The sequence below is a fragment of the Dermochelys coriacea genome, chromosome 12, assembly GCF_009764565.3.
Source record: "Dermochelys coriacea isolate rDerCor1 chromosome 12, rDerCor1.pri.v4, whole genome shotgun sequence".
NCBI lineage: Eukaryota > Metazoa > Chordata > Testudines > Dermochelyidae > Dermochelys > Dermochelys coriacea.
This window is the reverse complement of record NC_050079.1, coordinates 37,955,571-37,978,525: the sequence shown is the minus strand read 5'-3', so window position 1 is coordinate 37,978,525 and position 22,955 is coordinate 37,955,571. Positions and strand designations below refer to the sequence as shown.

The window sequence follows — 22,955 nt, the reverse complement described above, 5'->3', positions numbered from 1 at the left end:
GCAAAAAATGTTTAAATGCCTGCATTACGAAAGAAAAAAGGATTCTTCGCAAAAAAGTCATCTGCAAAAGCAGAACCCCCTCCCAGCGTTTCAGTGCTGTTCTTTAGGGTCACTGGAGATCCCGTGTACTAAGTCAGCAAAAGATATTAATATTCCAACACCAACCACCATTAGGGGGAAAAGACTAAAAAGACTTTTTGAAAGCTCGTTTCTCAAGGAGCCTCGTTAGCGCAGTAGGTAGCGCGTCAGTCTCATAATCTGAAGGTCGTGAGTTCGATCCTCACACGGGGCAGCCGGAGTTTTTTCCTCCCCCCTCTCCTGGCTGTTATATTTGTTATGCCGCGGGGGCGAGCAAGACTGCTCCTCCTTACCGGCAGGCAGAGGAGAGGCGATAGCAAGAGCTTTTGCACTGTCGGGAGGAAGGACAGGAGAGCAGCAAGGCAGCGGCCCTACCTCCCTGCTTTCCAAGCAGCGAACAGGCCCCGCAGAGACTGTTGCAAAGGGTGGGTGGCAGGATCCGGAGGCGCTGGTGAAATCCAGTGCAGAGGGATCCGGGTTTCCCGCACCCCAGAGCACCCTGCTTATACCGACGGAAGTTTCTAGCGTAAACCGGGGCGCAAGAGTCAGGGGAGGAGGCAGACAGCTCCCACCCCGCAACGCGGCTGGACCGAGCTAGCCGCTGGCCCTCGGGGCGAGCTGCTAAAGTGGGGAGATGCAACCAGCCGGGGCGCAGAGCGGTCGCTGGCCCCGGCTGCGGCGGGGGGTGGCACCCTGGGGTAATACAGAAGTTCCCCTGAGTTCGCCCCCTGCTGCAGAGGGGCAGTGCGGAGCTTGCCGAAGTCAGCAGGGCGTGTTCGGCTCCTGGCCCTGGAGGCAGGGGGAAGCTCCGGGGGCACAGGCCTGCCAAGGCTGTCCTTGCCGGGGGCCGTGCATGTGGTGCCTGGGGGCTGCAGGGCTTAGTCCTCAGCGCCTGGGCTTATGTTTATGACCAAATGGGGCAAGGAAACTTTCAAACGGAATCCGGGGGGCTTCCCTCTGCCCTCGGTCCACCCCCACGACGTGAGCGGGTCCAGGTCCATAACAGATGGGGCGGGCTCTCGTGGACCCCAGGGGGAGGGGCCGCGTCACCCCCGGGGCGGGCTCTCGTAGACCCCAGGGGGGGAGGGGCCGGGTTACCCCGGGGCGGGCTCTCGTAGACCCCAGGGGGGGAGGGGCCGGGTTACCCCCGGGGCGGGCTCTCGTAGACCCCAGGGGGAGGGGCCGGGGCCGCGTTACCCCGGGGCGGGCTCTCGTAGACCCCAGGGGGGGAGGGGCCGGGTTACCCCGGGGCGGGCTCTCGTAGACCCCAAGGGGGGAGGGGCCGGGTTACCCCCGGGGCGGGCTCTCGTAGACCCCAGGGGGGAGGGGCCACGTTACCCCGGGGCGGGCTCTCGTAGACCCCAAGGGGGGAGGGGCCGGGTTACCCCCGGGGCGGGCTCTCGTAGACCCCAGGGGGGGAGGGGCCGCGTTACCCCGGGGCGGGCTCTCGTAGACCCCAGGGGGGGAGGGGCCACGTTACCCCGGGGCGGGCTCTCGTAGACCCCAGGGGGAGGGGCCGGGGCCGCGTTACCCCGGGGTGGGCTCTCGTGGACCCCAGGGGGAGGGGCCGGGTTACCCCCGGGGCGGGCTCTCGTGGACCCCAGGGGGAGGGGCCGGGTTACCCCCGGGGCGGGCTCTCGTAGACCCCAAGGGGGGAGGGGCCGGGGCCGCGTTACCCCCGGGGCGGGCTCTCGTAGACCCCAAGGGGGGAGGGGCCGGGTTACCCCCGGGGCGGGCTCTCGTAGACCCCAGGGGGGGAGGGGCCGCGTTACCCCGGGGCGGGCTCTCGTAGACCCCAGGGGGGGAGGGGCCGCGTTACCCCGGGGCGGGCTCTCGTAGACCCCAGGGGGGGAGGGGCCACGTTACCCCGGGGCGGGCTCTCGTAGACCCCAGGGGGAGGGGCCGGGGCCGCGTTACCCCGGGGTGGGCTCTCGTGGACCCCAGGGGGAGGGGCCGGGTTACCCCCGGGGCGGGCTCTCGTGGACCCCAGGGGGCAACGAGGACTTAGTTTGAACAGGTTTCAGAGCAGCAGCCGTGTTAGTCTGTATTCGCAAAAAGAACAGGAGGACTTGTGGCCCCCGAGAGGCGAACACATTTATTCGTGAGCTACAGCTTATGCTCCAATAAATGTGTTCGTCTCTCAGGGGCCACAAGTCCCTCCTGTTCTTTTTTTGAGTTTGAACAAGGGGGCGTGGTCTCCCGCTCGCTGGGCGGGGTCGCTGGTTGTGGGCGTGTCATGCGGCGAGTGGGCGTGGCGGAGACAGTTTGTAGGCTCGGCAAAAGTGACCGGGGGCGTGGTTACGCCGGTAAGGGGCGTGTCGCCGTCTGTGGCGCGCCGAGGTCAGCTCCCCAGCGCGGGTGGTGATTGGCTGAGCCCGCTGGCGGGCGGGCCCGGCGCGTGCGGGCCGCGGCCGGCTGCCGCCCTCCGCCAGTCGCCGGCCGGTCATGGCGGTGTGCGCGCGGCTGTGTGGGGTGGGGCCGTCGCGGGGCTGCCGGCGGCGCGGGGCGCAGCGGGAGCAGCGGCGGGAGGGCCCGGCTGACAGCGAGCCCGACACGGACGCTGAGGAGGAGCGGATCGAGGGAGCCCGGCTGGGACAAGGGCAGGCTCCGGCCCCGGCCGCCCGGGCCCCGCTCTCCCTGCTGGAGCTGCCCCCCGAGCTCCTGGTGCAGATCTTCGGCTCCCTGCCCGGCACCGACCTGCCCAGCCTGGCCCGGGTCTGCAGCACCTTCCGCCGCATCCTCCGCACCGACACTATCTGGCGGCGGCGCTGCCGGGAAGGTACCGCCTGGGGCTGGCGGGTGGTACATGGGCCAGACCCGGGGAAGGGGCGCTGGGGGCGAGGGGTCCCCATGGGGACACTGGATGGGTCAGACCCGGGGAAGGGGCGCTGGGGGTGAGGGGTCCCCATGGGGACACGGCCCAGGGCTGATGCTGCAGGTGTGAGGCTCTGGAAAAGGCCCACCGGGACAGAGAAGCATGGGGGGAAGGTGGTCTCTGGGGGTGGACAGCTGAGGAGGGTAGGGGCCTGGGGGTGAAGTAGGGGCACCCTGGGATGTAGTGTAGGGGGAGGTGGGGTGCTGACACTAGCTGCTGGGCCTGGGTTAGGAACCCCTATATGTGTCGTTTGGTTGGTGCTGGTGAGTGGGTCAGTCTGGGTGCCAACCCTCTCTTCCTGGGGCATCTCCCTACCACATCCCCTATAGAGACACCCTGCTGCATATTCAGTGACATGTCCATCTTCAGAGCCACAGTCCTGTTATACCAAAATGTAATGCATGCTTTTTACTCCTTGCCCTTTGCTTAACAGGCACCCCACTGCCTGTCCCCTGTCTGCTAACCCAGTTGCCCTGACATCCTCCGAATTGCCTAACTTGCTTCTGCTTCTCCCAGCATGGTACCCATCACATCTCTTGCTATGTGGTGCATTTGCAGCCAGCTATGATGTCATAGATATAGATTAACATTTTGGATATGCCAGCGAGTGCATCTAGTTGGAGTGTCTGAGCACGCTAGGTAGCTGCACTCGGTGTCATCAAACAGAAAGATAGTGCTCAGATGCATTAAGGATAGCATCCATGGCTGCAGGGGATGGATGGTTCCTTATCTGCACTTGAGGGCAGCTGAGAGTGCTTGTCAGAACTGTTGAAAACCCATGGATTGCACAAAGCAGTGAAGACTGTTCCCAAGAAGTTACAAGCTGTTTTTTCAGCCTAGCATGATCCTTCTTGCCCAGGGTTATAATTTTTGTGGGGAGAAGGGGGGCAAAAAATGTACTATCCACTTTTTAGTTGTCATTATAAGAGTGGGCAAGAAGAATCTATACCTGTATTGGTAAATTTCACACACAAATTTCTTCTAGGTCATAAGGGTGTGTTTTTTGTGTGTTGTGGCCTTGGCAAAGTTCTCACATACGAGTATAACTGGTATTCGTTTTATACAATGCCACTTGCTCTTTCTTATAATACAAAGAGACACTTGATAATATTAAAAGAAACTAGATTTAAAACTGATACAAGGAAGTATGTTTCTTTACACAGTTCATAAATGATCTGGGAATCTTACTTTCAGTATGTATCATTGAGACCAAGAACTTAGCATTCAAAGGAAAATGAGACTACTATGTATGATAAAAGCATTCACAGTTGCATTAGACAGGATTGAAAACTTTTGTATATAACAACCCTTCCCTTCAGGGCATAAACCAAACAGTAACTGGCAAGGTGTAGAAAGAAACTATTTCTACCGACACATTAGTATTGCATAACTGTCCATTACAGTTCCTTGTTTTCTCTTAAGCATCTGGTTCCAGCCACTGTCAGAGATAAGATGCTGAATTAGATCGACCCCCTAGTCCAGTCTATTGGAGCACTTCCTATACCAAAAGCATGCACGGTGCTTTAGACAGATAAGAGTCAGTCTCCTCCTGAGGAGTTCATGAAGTTCTCACAGCACTGTAACTATGACCTTAGGAATTAGACTTTAAACTCTTCTTTTAGGAAATCTAGTTATGGTTTCCCCAGAAACTGTAATTTGGCCCTGTTCATGTGCTGTGTCTAGCATTTTGTGATGCTGTATATAATGTCAATTATTTCATCTTTGTAGATGTAATGTGGCTTTTACCAATAGTGTGGGAACCGTAATATTGAATTTTCAGACTGCACAAGTATAAAATCTCATTGATAACTCTGTATTAGGGTCATTACTTCACCATCTCCTGGTCTCTTCTTAGTAGTACCATTGCATATATTCAAGTAATGCTCTCCTTGTATATGAGAATATACATTCAAATAAACACGCTCTGGGTTTAATTGAATTCCTAATCATAGGAATAAACCAGCTGCTTGGAAATGTGTGGTGTTCCATGCAGCGTTGTAGCCATGTTGGACTCATGTCCATGTATGTGTATCTGGAGCTCTGCATCTTCGCATGTTGTCTCCATGTAGTAGTGAGTATAAGGTTGCACGACTTTCAAACATCGAAAAGGGAAGACAGACTCCTAGTTAGGTGTGATCTATACAAATAAGCTTCAGTTTAGGCTGAGAGCTAGCCTATGACAGTTTAGGCAGAAAAGTATAATTTTTGTGAAATTATAAGGCTCTAGAAATAGAGCAAAGGGTGAATTCAATTCAATAACAAGCTCCTATTCCTAACAGTAACACATTAACTCTGAAGCCACTGAGCACATCACAGATCTCTACTTCCTGATTAGTTGTGCAAGTCTGCCTTCTTGGTTGCTTGTGTGGTTATCACTTGTGCATACACAAGCGCCCAACTAAACAAGGGACAGGTGGTTGTGCAAGTGCTTTTAACATTCTCTCTGCTAAGAGATGCTGAATACTGCTGTGCTACATAATTTTTTTGTTTACCCTTAATTTTTGTGCATACTTGCTTTTGTCATGAGATAACTGCTGTGGATCAAGGGTTATAAACAGCCCTAACTTTGTAGCCATAGTCTCTAATTAAAAATGTAAATCAGCCCTCTCAACCAAATGAGTTTTGACACCTTGGTTTAGTGTGATTGCAGACAGACTCAATTTTATTGCCGTCACTGGAGCAGTATTTTGAGTAGGGGGGATCTTCCCCTTCAGGCTACACACAATTGCTTTTGGCTGTGGCTCTGAAATTGGAGAATGAACATGGGGAAACATGAGCTAGTTTTGCAATGTTTGTAGCCAGCAGCTACTTTTGGGATGATGCCCTTTTATCATTCTGACTGTTTGGGATAAATGTTTCTCTGACCTGCTTGTTTGGCAAGAGGAGTGTTGCAATCGCTTTCCTATGCACTTTGGCTTTTGACTTGACTTTCCTTGATTAACTCATGACCATATATGCTTGTAATTTAAGAGGTCACCAGTTTTATATTGAAATAAAACCACATCAGGTCACTTGTCTAGGAAATTTCACTGATGGATCATAGTAACCAGATCTAGAATTCATAAATTAAAATACTCTAACATTTTGTTTTTGTTGAAACGGGGTTGGGGAGAAAATATAAATTGTTAAATAGTCATCATGGGGCAGGTTTTGTGTTACATTTAGCACCTGTGGATTAGTCTGCTGTAGATCTCAGAACACTTTACAAGGGTAGGTATCTGTTCTACAGATGTGGAAGCTGAGTTGTATGGGGGGTGGAAGAGTGGGGGAGTGATCTAGAGCTGTGAATAGAAGCCAGGTCTCCCCATTCCCAGTGCAAAATGTTTTTCACTGACCCCCTCTGATTGTGTGCTGAATAACGTGCCTGGCCTGGCCATGGTCTGTGCATCCATGCTAGACCTACAGCCACTTCTCAACACCATCCTGACCACTATGGATGTAGAAGCCCTCTACACCAACATTCCACACAAAGATGGACTACAAGCCGTCAGGAACAGTATCCCCGATAATGTCACGGCAAACCTGGTGCCTGAACTTGGTGACTTTGTCCTCACCCGTAACTATTTCACATTTGGGGACAATGTATACCTTCAAATCAGCAGCACTGCTGTGGGTACCCGCATGGCCCCACATATGCCTACCTTTTTATTGCTGACTTAGAACAACGCTTCCTCAGCTCTTGTCCCCTAATACCTCTACTCTACTTGCGCTACATTGATCACACCTTCATCATCTGGACCCATGGAAAAGAAGCCCTTGAGGAATTCCACCATGATTTCAACAATTTCCGTCCCACCATCAACCTCAGCCTGGACCAGTCCACACAAGAGATCCACTTCCTGGACACTACGGTGCTAATAAGCGATGGTCACATAAACACCACACAATACCGGAAACCTACTGACCGCTATTCCTATCTACGTGCCTCCAGCTTTCATCCAGACCACGCCACGTGATCCATTGTCTACAGCCAAGCTCTACGATACAACCGCATTTGCTCCGACCCCTCAGACATAGACAAACACAAGATCTCTATCATGCATTCTTACAACTACAGTACCCACCTGCTGAAGTGAAGAAACAGATTGACAGAGCCAGAAGAGTACCCAGAAGTCACCTACTACAGGACAGGCCCAACAAAGAAAATAACAGAACGCCACTAGCCATCACCTTCAGCCCCCAACTAAAACCTCTCCAACGCATCATCAAGGATCTACAACCTATCCTGAAGGACGACCCATCACTCTCACAGATCTTGGGAGACAGTCCAATCCTTGCTTACAGACAGCCCCTCAACCTGAAGCAAATACTCACCAGCAACCACACACCACACAACAGAACCACTAACTCAGGAACCTATCCTTGCAACAAAGCCCGTTGCCAACTCTGTCCACATCTCTATTCGGGGGACACGATCAGAGGGCCTAGTCACATCAACCACACCATCGGAGGCTCGTTCACCTGCACATCTACCAATGTGATATATGCCATCATGTGCCAGCAATGCCCCTCTGCCATGTACATTGGTCAAACTGGACAGTCTCTACGTAAAAGAATGAATGGGCACACATCAGACGTCAAGAACTATAACATTCAAAAACCAGTTGGAGAACACTTCAATCTCTCTGGTCACTCGATTACAGACCTGAGAGTGGCTATCCTTCAACAAAAAAACCTTCAAAAACAGACTCCAGTGAGAGACTGCTGAATTGGAATTAATTTGCAAACTGGATACAATTAACTTAGGCTTGAATAGAGACTGGGAGTGGATGAGTCATTACACAGAGTAAAACTATTTCCCCATGTTTATTCCCACCCCCCACTGTTTCTTAGACGTTCTTGTCAACTGCTGGAAATGGCCCACCTTGATTATCACTACAAAAGGTTCCCCCTCCACCCCCCCCCCCGCTCTCCTGCTGGTAATAGCTCACCTTAAGTGATCACTCTGGTTACAGTATGTATGGTAATACACAGAGAACATGAAACAATGGGTATATACATCTCCCCACTGTATTTGCCACTGAATGCATCAGATGAAGTGAGCTGTAGCTCACGAAAGCTTGTGCTCAAATAAATGTTAGTTTCTAAGGTGCCACAAGTCCTCCTTTTCTTTTTGCAAATACAGACTAACACGGCTTCTACTCTGAAACTTATATACAGTTTTTCAGGCTGCTAATGTTGTGCTTATGTAGGCATGGAATTAAAAGACTTAGTTGCTAGTAACAATTAGCCTTCGTGTGGTATAAAAGTGGAGAATGAAGTTTGGTGTCCTTGGTTCTTTAGGTTCACAAATTTTTTTTTTTTTTAACACAAAAAATATAACATTACCTTGCCTGTTTCCTTGCTCGCTACGAAAGACTTGCTTGAAAAGCACTTCATGACTTTTCAGGAGAGTAGTGGAATACCTGCTGCAATTCCAATTCTTTACTGTAGGAAAAATTTAGTTGTTGTAGGAAGAGTAGAGAACATAAGATGCAGAAAGGGATCTAACTGGGGGGAGGAGAAGTGCAAACAGAAAATTGCAGAATAAGATGTACCATAATCTATTATAGACGAGCAGGTGGAGTGAAACCAGGAAGGGAAGAGAGCATTATATGAAAACAAAAGATATAGTATGCTGCACTTACAAATGTGTAAACTAGGAAGCTGACAAGGTTACGCTTAAGTGCAGGCCATAATAAACACTGCACTGTTTAATACTTTAAATTCCACAGGGCATGGCAACGCCGGTATATTTGCCATGTGTTGAGTAACTCTTCCGAGTCCTGTCTGTTAACGTAAGAAAATAACCTTCCCAGCTAGTAGAATGAGTATTTCATAAACAAGTTCTATCCTTCCTTTTGAAGCAGGATTATGAGCAGCTACTCTCACTGTGGTTGTGAATTTCCATCTATAGTAACACTTTAGAACATTTTAAATATTTAATTTCCTCGGTGAACTGGTGCATTGAGAATTTGTCTTTAAAAGAGCCTTAATTGCAGCAAAGCAGGATTTACCGGAAACCTCCCATTTGATTGTCAGGGAAAGCAAAACAGTATTTTTTTTTTCTGTAGCTGAATTGCAGCATTACGTAGCTCTTGTATTAGTTTAACCTCCCCTTTGTCCTTTCTAACATCAAGAATCAAGAGTGTTGTCCATGCACTGGCAAGCTTTCTTGCATTTAATAATTGTTGGGATTTTGATGTGGGAGTGGTAGGGGAGTTCGGTCCTCACAATCTGTAATTTCATACCTTTCATCACCATGACAGCCCTTTAAGAAAAAACTCAAGTGTTCTATCTATCCACAGTTAAGCAAAGCCGGTATGGGCTTTTGGTTGTAGTTTAGATCACTGAGGAGACCAGGATTATGACTTATAGGAATTTCACCAGCTAGCATTACATTCTTGCTAGCAAACAAGATGAAATTCTTGCAGGACTTGTGTGGCTAATGTCAAATGGCAATAAAATTAATCACACTGGAATTGTTTTTAGGAAGTTGCTAATGTTTGAGAAGATGCTGACTCTTTTGGGAAAGATCCAGTTAAACCCAAACTGTGAAACTTGTGAAATACACCAGATCTAGTGATAGTTCTGCTTTTAGGTAGTCTCTCTGTCTCCTGCTGTTTAATAAGGCCACTTGTTAGAAACCAGGATCTTTGTTCCATTGGATGATTTTTTTCAATTTATGTCCTGATTTCTGTGCATAACAATCAGTGTTTTCACAAGTTCAGACTGGATTGGTACCTCTTTGATACTACAATGAGGAGCATTTGAGAATTTTGGGACATCAGGAGCAGGTGACCTGATGAGGAAGAGAGAATGTTAGCACACAAATATCCTGACTAATAAAGAACAAAACAAAAAATGTCATTTGGGCAGAATTGTCTTGTGATGATTTGGGGAACCTATGTAGAACTTAGGAATTCTGATTGATTCTATTAAGTTATTACTGGGGTTCATGGAAAGGGCGAGTTTAAGCTATAGGGATAGTCTGAGGGTTCAGCACTGGTCCTGAGGGCTGGGCAGGGGGCCATGTGATTACAGTTGTTGCAGGGTGTGCCAAAGAGAAGATCCGCACCCTAAGAATGCACCTAGAGACCTTAAGACAGTGGCAGTACCTGGACTCTGTTCAGACTTCAGGGGCTTAAAACACCTGCAGGATTCAGCGGTGGCATCCCCACATAGCAATCTGGAGAGTGGCCAAAAGAGGCTCTCAGCTGGACCTGTGACATCCCTGCATGGTTTGTTTTTTTTTCCAGTGCAGTCTGTGACTTCAGATGACAGTATACAATTTAATCTAGCTGCATCACTTGCTGCAGAAAGTGTGCAGCTGACATTAGCGGCCCCCTTGCTGGCTTTGTAGGCAGGTGAAGTTCTTCTTTAGTATAAGAACCAGCTGTTCTCCAAGCTACAGGCTGTGTCAATGTTGCTTCTCACCTCTCCTGAAAGCCTGTAATTTCCTGAATCACAGATCAGCTGCAAAAGCCTTTTAACCTGTCCCTGATATTATTACCAAACAAGACACAGGCTCGCATTAAAAGCAGTATAATGTTTGATAGAGTGGGCTTGTTTGTGGGGTGGTGTTGCTGCTAGCAGGCTGGCTTACAGGACAACTGACACAGTTGCTGGTAAAAAGCACTTTATTTCCCTTCCCACAGCCATATATATACAGCACTTGTTTATTCCTTTTCTGTTGTTTATCACCCAATGTTCTCATCATTCTTATCTTTGGGTTCCATTATCTTGTGGTGGTAAAGACTCTCAGGTGCTGCTTATCTCATTAGTCCTTAGTTCAGCCAAAGTTTAGTCCTTCAACTTGCCACCCGCAGCCCCGCCTCTTGTAGTGTTCTTTTCCATTACTTGGCACACATTTCTAAAACATCTGATACTCAGCATTTCCCACATCTCCCCCTTTTTGTTTAAAAGCAGCTTGAATCGTCCGTGACATTCCCCAACACATACATTGAACTATATATGGACCACACAAACAAATTATACCAATACAGATACCAATTAATAAAAGTGTGCTGTAATGATGTTATCCATATTGTGTTCTAATTTTGCAAATAATTCATGAACAGAGTGAGAATGATCTGACAAATTAACACAACACATACCCTCAAAATCTTCACATCCGTGTCCATGTGCTAATAACAAAAATTCACTCGCAGCACTATTATATAAAACTGCATGGCAAATGCTATCTACATCGATTAATAACTCAGTTAATATTTCAAAAATTAGATTAAACTGTTCAATACTCAACACACTGATTTCTCTAGATTAAAAGCATTTTCCATAATAGCAACACCAGGGATGCTTAAGCAATAGAAAATCAATCGCAGCTCGATTATCTAAAATGGCATCTCTTAATTCCTGTTGTTCCATACTTAAAAGAGCAATTGCCTGTAATATAGCATTAAGCGCTTTAACAGCAAAACAAGCTAATGCATTCAAAGTTTGCACCGTATAATAAGTTGCAAAGCCAGGAATGCCTGCAACAGCATTCAGCGAAGCCAAATATTCTGAGTGACTATATAAGGTAACATTGGCGGAACACGTATTTTGCAGGGCCGTGCTTCGCCGATTTCGCTGCTGATTCTTTCCGGGCAACAAAAGGGTCATTCGGCTAAGACAACACAAGGTATTATGACTTAGATTGGCAGGAATATAACTAAAGGTTCGTTCGCCACAGGTAAAAAAACCAACCAGACGGCAAAATATGTCCATAATTAAAAGAAACATTAACCGCATTAGTACAATTCAAAAGGGGGGCACTTACGGTTTGGCAGCCCATGGGTACCTTTGCGCATGTGCAATTAACCACTCGCGCACACGTTACATTATCTGCCCCGGCTGGGTACGGGGTATGTCAAGATAGGGCCCCAGGGGGCAAGGAGTAATTGGCGGGGCCCCAATTTGCCATATTCGAATACTGTGACGACAAATTGGCATAAGCTGCAAGCATGGTGTGACTGCCAGTTTCTTCGGGATGATGACATATGGGCACAAGACAAGTGCCCAGTAGTTCCCCGGCTGCCGCAGAATTAGACAAACAAAAGTGTGTGACATTGGCTATCAGTGCTAGACCTTCCCATAGGTTATACGTCATTTGCATGCGTAGGGGTACAAGGAGTCCCCCCTGTAACCCAAGCAATAACACTATAACAATATCGATAACCCACATCCTCATTCTGGAAATAAACAGGATATGGCCACAAGCACAACCTTCTCTGATGCTTCCCCTCCAAGCGCGGGACCTTGTTCTCCAGGGGCTCTCCCCCCTTCTAATAAAGGAAGAAGAGGAGTTATATCCTGATTTGTGATGCCACAAAGGGGGCAAAGCCATTGCAGTTCACCTAGCAGTTTCTGTGCATCATACAGTGTGCGCACATGAGGAGAGATTTTCAACTGCTGGGGGCGTACGGTGCAGTCAGTGATCCGAAGTCCCAAATACAAAAAAGGAGCTTTAGTCTGACCTCTTTTCTTGGGGCAATACCGTTTTAAATGACCCATCTTTCCACACTAATAGCACGCCCCCTCCCTTTCTCTACGCCAATTTGACTTGGAGGTATTTAAGGCTACCGCCAAGGCGCGTGCATGAATCTTTGCCTTATCCTCCTCCTCCACCAAGGGGGCACGAGTGCAGGCTTCAATCATGTCGACTAGAGAGGCCGATTTTGGTAAAGTCACCAAAATCTTCTTACACGTGGGGTTAGCATTTTGAAGGGCTAAATCTACCCCCAATGCTGATCTGGCGTCTGGTGTTAAATTAGGGGCCCTATCCAATGCCGTCCTTAGGCGGTCCAAAAAGAGGGCAAAAGATTCGCCCACTCCCTGCGTGACTTTTAAATAGGGAGGTGAAGGGGTGCCCAAATCTTTGAATGCCTCCAATGCTAGAAGCTGAGACTGTTGTAATATTTGGGATACCAATCGCGCCTGTAGCTGAGGCTCTTCAAATCGCCCCTGTCCCAACAACATGTCTATTGATGCTACCTGGAGAGGGTCGTCCCGGGGTCTATCTAAATTAAGCACTGCCGCATGCTCAGCCTTTTTTCTCCATGAATCCTTCCATAATAATCTCTGTGTGGGTGTTAACAACATGTCTGCAAATTTCTGGGCGTCAAAGGGACACATCGCTTGCCCCGAGAATATTTGTTCTAATAACGCTTGTACATACGGATTTTTCAAGCCGTACGCCACAATAGCTTTCTGAGCCTCCCTCATCAATTTCCAGTCTAACGGCACCCAAGATTTAACCCCCTCCCTTGATACCGATACCGGGAAAGTAGCCGGCATGGCATCCAAAAATTCCCCTTCAATTATAGCATCCTTTATCAATCCATGCCAGCGCTTAATTGGGTCAGGAGATCCCACTCCTCCTCCCCATCCCTCCAAATCACCCCCGTCCCCCGTTCTTCTTGCCCTCGTCCAATTGAAGAACACGTAGGTGGCGGAGGTTTCACTTTTGGTTGAACCGGTTGCGTAGCGGGGGCATAAATTTTGCGATATTCTTCCTCTGCTGTCGGTCGCAACTCTCCCTCGGGAGTGAGGTGCTCCGTACAACCATAATACCCACACAACCTACAAATATGGGGCAAACATGAGGGGTTAGGTATGCCGTGCTCTTGAAGCTGTTGCAACAAATGCGATTGTGACGATCCTTGCGGTCTGTTTTCCTTTCTATCCAGCTCATCCATCATCTGTTGAGCTGCAATACCTTACTTATATAACCACCGAATTATCTGGTCCTGCGTCAAGTTATCAAACTCTACAGTTTTAGGCAAGTCAATAATCCGAACGTGTCGGGGAGGGGCTGATGGCACAACCGCGGGCGGCAATCCTGACCCCCCTTGTAACGGGTTCTCTGGATTGCCCGATGACGATTCCCCCGACACAGGCTGATCCACGGCCATTGGTTCGCCCCGATCTGAGTCGTCATCCTTCAAGGGCAACGGTACCTCACTGGGGTCCAATGGCGCCAAAGGAATCATTAGGCGGTTTGTTTTTACCAAAAAAGTCTTTCGCTTCCTACCGTGAAGGCCCCGTATCGTGAGGATTCTAATGCCTCGAGTAAGGCAATACGCGCCCCCTGCCTGAGCGCTGCGGTGGTAACAGCTCCATGAACAGTCCGCCAGATAGGGCTCAAGGCAGCCGCTTCTTTATTTCCGACCCACCACAGAGTCCCACAGGTCTTCCCCACTGTTTTCCACACGGAGGAGTCCAAACACATTCTTTGCATTAACCAGGATACCCCGTCGCTTTCCCCACCGAAGCAATTTTTGAAGAGCTTCTGGGGAAAATTTTTCTCCCTGGTTATTAAGCAGATTGCTTAAGACCTTAAACACGGCCTGCTCATCTGCTGATGCTGCCGTTCCCATTATGAGAGAGATTCCCTGCCACTCACCTTTCAGTGGGAGCTCCCCCGCCTCTTGGGCGTCCCGGTTCCTCACCAAAGGGAGGACACCGGCAGGCGGTCCCTGCTATTTCTTCCTCTGTCCGTGGTACCAAATTCACAGAATTCTATCACGTCGGGGTCACCATTTGTTGCTGCTAGCAGGCTGGCTTACAGGACAACTGACACAGTTGCTGGTAAAAAGCACTTTATTTCCCTTCCCACAGCCATATATATACAGCACTTGTTTATTCCTTTTCTGTTGTGTATCACCCAATGTTCTCATCATTCTTATCTTTGGGTTCCATTATCTTGTGGTGGTAAAGACTCTCAGGTGCTGCTTATCTCATTAGTCCTTAGTTCAGCCAAAGTTTAGTCCTTCAACTTGCAACCCGCAGCCCCACCTCTTGTAGTGTTCTTTTCCATTACTTGGCACACATTTCTAAAACATCTGATACTCAGCATTTCCCACAGGGTGGGTCCAAATTTCCAGCTTTGAATATAGCTTTGATTTCACAGATCTGCAAAATTGCTGCATACTTTCAGTTGGCTCTAGCCCAGCACTAAATAGCTTGTTTTGTGCTTGGCTGGAATTGCATTCCTGGAAGCTTTGCTGATTACTCACTAGCTAATTGTACTTCCTCCCCATCTCGCATCCTAAACAACTAGGGCTTCGTCCTGCTCTTGCTGATGTCAGTGGCAAGCTCCCACTGACACCAGTAGAAGTTTTTAGGGAGGGGAAATCTGTGTTTTTTCCCTCTTGTCCCCTTCCTGTCTTTATTCAACTGGCTTCTCATAGCAAGAGATTGTTCACTATCATTCCTGCAGTAACCCAAGTCAACCTTACAAAACAAGTGTATGTCTTGTGTGTGCTTTGTCAAGCTACATTACATACCCTAGCCAAACATATATGTACATAGACCATATAAATAGTAAGAGCATGATTGAGTTGAGCCAGGCGGATGTCTGCTTTCTCTCATTTGGCCTATAATTCAAATCAGAGTACAGAGCAAGTTATTAGGAATAGATACCAGTAACAAGCAGCAATAGTTAATTATAAATTAAAGGAAGCTTGATCGACACTGTCCCTTGTGTGAGGGTGGGTTTCAGATCAGATGGCTTCCCTGGGGTTCTTTAAGGGCAGACTTGGTATCAGATATCTAGCAGATGCAGGGAGCTATCAGGTTCTTTAATCTTCTGCTAAAGGAAGCTGGTGTCTGATTTTTCAGAGGTGCATTTGAGGTTTTCAGTGTGTGGATTTTCCCTGCTGAGGACTGATTTGCGTTTGGCACTAAGCTCTATTTTTGTTGCTGTTTGATATGTTTTTCCCTCTTCCCTTGGTGTTACAGGATTTCTTTCATTGAATTATTTGCTGGTACTTGTCTGCTATATTTTTAAGAATTAAAGTTTAATGCTTGCCTTCTGAACCTGCACTGAAGTCTCTCATTTCCTGCTTTAAAGTTGCTTTTAAAATTTTGAAAAGGCTTTTAAGATCCCTGCATCACTAATAGAATGCATTGAAAACAAAACAGTTAAAGGCATCTGCAAAGAATGGACCAATTTCAATCTGATTTGTTTGCAAGTGTAATTGTACGTGCAGACACATTACATTCTCTTAACAATTTGGAGCTATGAAACAGACTTATTCTTTTAAAATAATCTTAGCTATAGATCTTTCAGTACTCTGAAATATGGCCATTTTCCATGAGTCTTAATAAACACTCTTACTTGTAGGACAAATTAGTAGGAGTGAATAACTCCTGGTTGCAATGATGGTTTGCTGTACTGACAAAGATTCCCAGTTTGGATGGGTCATTTTCCCCACTTCATGCCGCCACCGATTCTAGGTGTAAGTGTCCGTAATTTATCAGCAAGGAGTTGCCACAATATATTGCAAGTAGCCATCACTTGTAAAATGTACTAGGGAATCTGAGAATCTAGTCTGGAAAAGAATGCCATCCAACTTTCCTCTACTACTTCTGGAAAACAGCAACAAGAATATTTTTTAACAAATACAGCAATTTGCAAGATTGTACTTTTAAATAAAATACATTGGATTGAATTTAAAGCTGCCTAAATTCTTGCTGCAGTTGTAGGTATCCTGGAGCTCTGTGGACAGCCCAAACCTTTTTACACAGTCACTCATTTTATTACTTCTTAACCCCTTTCTGTCTGTCATTGCAGAGTATGGTGTCTGCGAGAACTTACGGAAACTGGAGATCACAGGAGTGTCCTGTCGAGATGTCTATGCCAAACGTAAGTGATGAAGTCAGTGCAGGTCTGTATGCTCCCATTCTTGTTTAGTTCCATTTTTAAAAGTAAATTTGCACTGAATCTTTATCCTGGGCATTTGAAACACAGACTCTGTTTTGTGGCAGAGATTTCATTTCTAAAGCTGTAATGAGTCTGACTACCACACCATTTTAATGCCAGACAGATATCAAGAATCGCTGTTGCCTCTCCCATACCCCTTTGATTGGAAGAAACTACAGAGTCTGAGGGTTTCTGAAAATAGGTATTAGTTTGTGGCTAGTGTGTTTAGTAACTGGTAACCGCTCACCCAAATCTGACGACAGTTTTTAATCTGTCAGTAGGATTGCAAAAGTACCTTCAGCTGTTTGGTTTGCCCCTTTCTGGCCAGTGGGTAACCTGTATTCATCAGAGCAGGCTTTATCTTTGTATGGTCCTCTGAAACAATGTTTGACTCCTTTCCCCCAGTGTAAGCAACTTCTGTCCACCATAACTCCACTGTGCCTGGGCTTCCCCTTAGGGGAAGGTCAGGGCAATGATTCTCTGTGGAACACCTATTGCAACTTGACACAGAAGGGAATGGGGAGGTTATCTGTTCCTTTACTCTCGTCACCCCGCCCCCTGCATTCCAAACCACCTTGTGCAGGAGAAGGGGGACCCGACCATGCTGGGTCTGTACAGAAGTGCCAACATTTGTGTAACCCGTGGTGCTTGGGGCAGCCCTCACTGGAAATGCCAAGGTCAGGGCAGATTGCAAAATGGAGAGCAGATATTCCCAAGACTGGTGGGTAACACTGAAGTTAAACTCCCCAATCAGTCTCAAACTGTGCTTCTCATCCCCCACACTGGTTATCAAGAAGCAAAAAAGGAATCTCACAGCCCCCTTTATTGCATTCTGGCTCCCCATCAGCACCTAGGTCCAGTTCAGTGAGAAGTTATTTAAAATAACTCTGCTCACATATACAGAATGTTCTTTTGACCCCAAAGGGTCAGACATGTTACCAGGTCAGTATACGTTTGGATCTTATCCAATATACCATGCTGCCAGCCAGTCCTTTAGTGTCCAAAACTAAAGGTTTATTATAAAGAAAAAAAGAGAGAGAGAGATGGTAAAACAGTCACATACATACAAAGACTTCGAAGTCCATATATCAGGTTCCTAGCAGTATTGGTGAGTTTGCTGGCTTGAAAGTCCTTCTGGAATACATCCACAGCTTGGATGGGTCATTCAGTCCTTTGTTCAGAGCTTCCGTTCGTAGCAAAGTTCCTCCAGAAGTAAGAAGCAGGATTGAAGACAAAATGGAGAAGGGGAGCTACCTTTTACAGTCTTTTGCCATGCGGCCTGCACTTCTTTTGTTTGAAACACAAGCTGCCCAGCACATGGCTTGAAAGCCTTTGAGTTCTGTCCATAGGCAGGCATGTCCATGTGTGCCTTGCTGAGTCATAAGGTGTATCCGCCTTCTCCCAATGGGTCAGTTGTGCAGCTGATGGTCCTTAATGGGCCATCAAGCAGACTTGGCAGTGCTGATGCCAAACTGTCTGTAGGTGTCACCCGAAACATAGCACAAGTTTGAAATACAGACATATCTATAACTCGTAATACAAACACAAAAGTGAGATTATCATATCTGCAAATTATAACATTTTTTCAGATACCTTACTTGGCCTATCTGGCATAACTCATTACAATTTTGCAATATTGATATTCATAATATCTCAAGTGTCCCCCAGATTCCATACAGCGTCACAACTTGTTTTCAGGACACAACTCCAAATAAGCAGCTGCAGTGCATGTGTTATGATGAGTGTTGTCACTTGCATGTGAGTGCTTTACAGACACAAACTCCTTGGTCAGCACAAGCTCCCTGGAAGGTAGGTGAGTTTCATCCCCATTTTACGGGGGTGTGGAAGGAAGGGGAAGATTAGGGACTTAACCCCAAACTGGTATTTGAATATAGGAGTTCCCTACTTAGCAAGATCAAGCTGCCTCTCATGCTAACGGGTCAGAAGCTACCTTGGCTGTTTAACACAGGAGCTGGTTCAGCTGCAGATACCAGCTGGGAGAGTGCTTGTGACAACCCCAGCAGCAGCCTGGATGACACAAGCCCCACAGTAGTGAATTGGTCTGTCCTTGCCACCAAAATCAAGGGACCCAGGCATTTCATGGGTCCCAAAGGCGTATGCTGAATTAGTCTAGCAGGGGATGGAACAACCCAGAATCTTTAGGAAATCAGCAATGACAAACCATTGGCTCTAGTGGTTGGTCTACAGTTCCACAGCCCTTTACAAGAAGCCGGACTCAGCTTGTTAAAAATGAAAGCATTTGTCTTCGTACATCACCAGAGTGAGAGTCCTGAGTGCGCTTTGCTGGTCCCAGGATGTCTGGTTCCTTTCAAGTGGACCTTGTGCTTTATCTGACTGTCAGAGGTGGTGGTGGCCTTCTGCATTTAACCTCGTGTTGGGAGCCAGGAGTCCTGAATTCTGATCCAGGCTCTGAGACGGTTGCAGTGTGGCCTTGACCCAAGTAACTTCACCTCCCCATGCTTCAGTTTCCCTATCTGTAAAATGGGAATGGTACCACTTACCTCCCTAGGAGACCACGCAGGGGAACTCGAATGTGTGTAAGGGAACCTCAGTCATTTCAGGCCCTTCTTTGCTGTGCAGTGTGGCTTTTCTCATAGCCAGAGTGGTATTATAGTTACAAACTATCTATTAATCATGTACCTGATATGGTCCTGTTTTTGCAGCTTTTCCCACTGATTCTTTACACTTCGAAGTGTAACCCACACACCTTCTAGGTATGGTATTCTGTCCCATCTGGTGGCACTGAGACCACTTAGAGAGAGATAAAATGAGTCTGCTCTACAGCCTTAGCTAACAGTCAGTTGGCTTTTAGCTCATGCAGTAGAGGCTCATGCACTAAGCTCCAGAGGTCCCCGGTTTGATCCCGCCAATGACTGGGGTCTGTCGGCATTACAAAAGCACCTCTTAATATGTTTAACATCTTTAGTCCCCTTCCACTGGAATAGGTCCTTGGTGAGCATTTAGCACCTTAGAACATAGTGTTTTACTGGTAGAAAGCATGCTATAGACTCTATTTTGTTTGTAAATAATCTCTTGCCACGCATCTGGCAATCTGAATCCTGACCTGTGCCATTTCTCCAGACTTCAGCGGAGTCAGAACACTTGTCAGCTCATTCTTTCTTTCCTGAACCTTACCCTGGTTTGCAGGGATATGAAATCCTTGGCTTGCATTCCATTTAGATTCAGCAGACATCTCTGTTTACAAACCTACTGGTGCTTTCCTGCTCAGCTTTCCTGAAAGAATTGCCTGGTGCTATGTCCTTGTTCTCTAGTGTCATGTAGAACTTCTTAGTTACAGCAAAATTTATTTGAACTGTTGGCAGAATTCAGGCTTGAAGGTGCAAACGATGAATGTTTGTTCTATTCTACATGCAACACTAAGACAATTGGGAACAAAGCCAAACCCAAGATCTTAGAGGGCATAATGAAACAGATGCTAGATGGTGTTTCGAAAACAATTAGCTGGATTGAAGAGGAAAAAGCCTTTGGTTGCTCTTGTCCTGCATAGACTGAGATACGCGCAGACTCCACTCAGAATTTGTTTGGTGACATCGATAACTTACGAGGGAATCATAAAATGTGCCGAATTCTTCTGAGTGGCTGATCTGGGCTGGGGGCTGAAGAAGTGCGCCTTAAATCAACAAGGAACTTGACCTTCCTGTCTGGTTGGTTCAGATGAACGTTATGTGATGGTCAGAGGGGAATCAACTTCTCTGGTACTTACCTTGCTGTGTCTGTCCAGGTATAAATCCACGAGTGAAGTCGGGGCGTTTTATGAAAATCCTTCCCGACTACGAACACATGGAGTACAGAGATGTTTACACCTGCCGTACGTACCTCCCATTAGCAAATGCTTTCTTCACTGAACTCACAAGAGGTGCTGCATGGTGTGTGAAGTTAGTGCAAGCCACTATTTCGGGGGCAGAATAAGGAGAGCTGTCACCAAAGCTTTCCTGTGACTTGGTTCTCATGCACTTTGTTCTGACTCTCTAAGGTGATACCTTAGATAGTTGTAACATAAGGATAATAGTATTCACCCCTCTGGTGAAGTGCTAGGGGTTAGGAGAGCATCCTATCCATGGTTTTCGCTGGTGGAAACTAACTAGGCATAGGTAGCAGATGCTTTTGAGGGCAGTGGGCTTGGGTGTACGGTGGAGATAACGAATTCCAGCTTGCCATTAGGGAAAGGAGAAGAGCTGCTTGCATTGCTCTTGGGGCCAATTCCATCCAGCTCCAGAAATGACACTAACAGACTCTAATCAGCGGTTCTCAACCTGTTTACCATTGTGGGTCGCATCCAATAGTACCTGTCTGGCCCTGAGGATGTCACATGGTCCACTGCTGTGTGCTGACTGGTCCACAAGCTGAGAAACCACTTCCCTAGATAGACAAAACTAGGAACATGGGTGTTACCAGTTAGCTTTTTCTTGGGTGTGAGCAGATACATCCCCTTTATTCATCCCTCTGGATGAGTTTAAGTGTTGTCAGTTCTGAAACTTTCCCATAGATTTCTCTGAACTGTAGTCCCCCTCTCTCTGGTATGTAGGTGGGAGATCACTGGACTTCAGCAGCCCAGGTATCACTGCTGGAGGCATGTCATTTACAGAGGGGAATTCCTTCTTGCTCCCTCCCCCCAATAAAATAAAAAACACTGTGGACTTCAGGATTTTTATTTAATCCTAACAAAGGGAAGTTTCATAAGAGTGGCCATACTGGGTCAGACAATGACACTGTCTAGCCCAGTGTCCTGTCTTTGGACAGTGCCCAGTGCCAGATGCTTCAGAGGGAATGACTGGAACAGGGCAATTATTGAGTGATCCATCCTCTGTCATCCAGTTCCAGCTTTTGGCAGTCAGAGGTTTAGGGACTCAGAGCATGGGTTTACATCCCAGATCATCTTGGCTAATAGCCACTGATAGACCTATCTCCTTTCTGTAGGGAGAGCTCCTGAAATGTAACCTTGATAGAATGTGAACTCTGCCAGTGTGTGAATGAGCACTGGGGGTCTCCGCTTATGTACACTCTGAAAATCTGAACCTGTTTAGGAATCAAAATTTATGCTAGAAAGCTCCATGATTCCGCTACTTATGGGACCTTTAAACTAGAGTTTCCTTGGGTGTATGTAGCTTACTGAAAATACTGAGTTACCCTGGAGTAATCAGCTATGGTTTGCTCACAGGCAATACATTAGGGCAATTTGCTCATAGGCAATACAACTATCACCTTTACCTTGGTGCCTTCTAGTGCAGCCTGCAGTCCAAATGTGACCCCAAGTTCTGTGCTGCAGTTAGGCTTGGAAAGGTTAATGTTTTATTGGTAAACGATCTACCATATGCACGCCAACGAATGAAAACGAATGATGCTGATAGAAATTTACAGATAGGCAAAGTAAGAAAAAAGGCTGCTTAGTTTGACTGAACGATATTTACTCTCTCTCTGTTTTTGACATGTGATGACATTTTGTGTGAACTTTGTGTAGCTTTTTGAATCTCGACATCTATTGTCATTAAAGAAAGATTGTCCGACCCTTCCCATAATTTCTGGTGACTGAAAATTTAATTCGATGAAAAATGCTTAAAACCCAAAATTTTGCACGGCTGTGAAAATTTAAACAGATGAAAAATAAAAAGAATCTTAAAAATATTGATAAGTCAAAAAAGACAAACAAAAAACCAAAACTAACCTCTCTCTCACCCCTCCGCCTCCCCCCCGGTGTTTTGCCAAGCCTAGTTAGTCTATGGCCACCTTTGCTTTTAATGGAGAGTGTGTTCTGATACCATGGTGAGGGATGCAGTATAAGAACCTGAATAGATCTACGGAGACTCTAGACTCCTGCTTGCCATACTCAGACTTGATCTGAATGATGTGATTTATGTCACTTTATCCAAATCAGGTGCCTTCCTTGTGCTATTGGAAAATTACAAATTCAGCCTTTATTGTTGCAAAATATGAGAGTCCCAGTACCATCCTGTGCTCTGTTAGCACACTTCCCAGTATGCCAGAATACCTTTCCATGGCCTGCGCTGCAAACAGCTCTAAAGAGAGCAGGTCTCCATAGTATTTCAGAGCCTGTGATATACTCTCCAATGGAGCAGCTATGCCCAACAAACAGTCCTTTCTCCATGAGTGTATATAACTCTCACCATGATTAATGTATCAAGGGAAGAATAGCAAGGCCCAAGAGTCTAATGTTCTGGGTCTGGAACATGGTGGGACTTTGATCTAATGAATGAACTCGAGTGAAAAACCAGTTTTGCTTTGTCCTTGGGGGTATGTATAAAGCCACCTCTGCTG

General features: G+C 47.0%; 1 protein-coding gene and 1 non-coding gene across 5 annotated transcripts in view; both read left to right on the top strand.

Moving 5' to 3' along the window:
* Positions 1-219: 219 nt before the first annotated feature.
* On the top strand, positions 220-292 carry TRNAM-CAU. Its single transcript has one exon. It is a non-coding gene; the product is annotated as a tRNA-Met (tRNA).
* A 2,207-nt stretch (positions 293-2,499) lies between these two features.
* FBXO31 (F-box protein 31) overlaps positions 2,500-22,955 on the top strand; it is a 46,730-nt gene continuing 26,274 nt past the window's right edge. The window contains exons 1-3 of one of the 4 annotated variants that reach the window (XM_043494883.1): positions 2,500-2,857; positions 16,512-16,583; positions 20,404-20,490. In XM_043494883.1, the coding sequence (XP_043350818.1) occupies positions 2,524-2,857; positions 16,512-16,583; positions 20,404-20,490 (493 nt within the window). In that variant the 5' untranslated portion in view covers positions 2,500-2,523. The remainder of the gene's footprint in view (positions 2,858-16,511; positions 16,584-20,403; positions 20,491-22,955) is intronic. The other 3 variants (XM_038368328.2, XM_043494884.1, XM_038368329.2) reach the window with 3 other exon arrangements.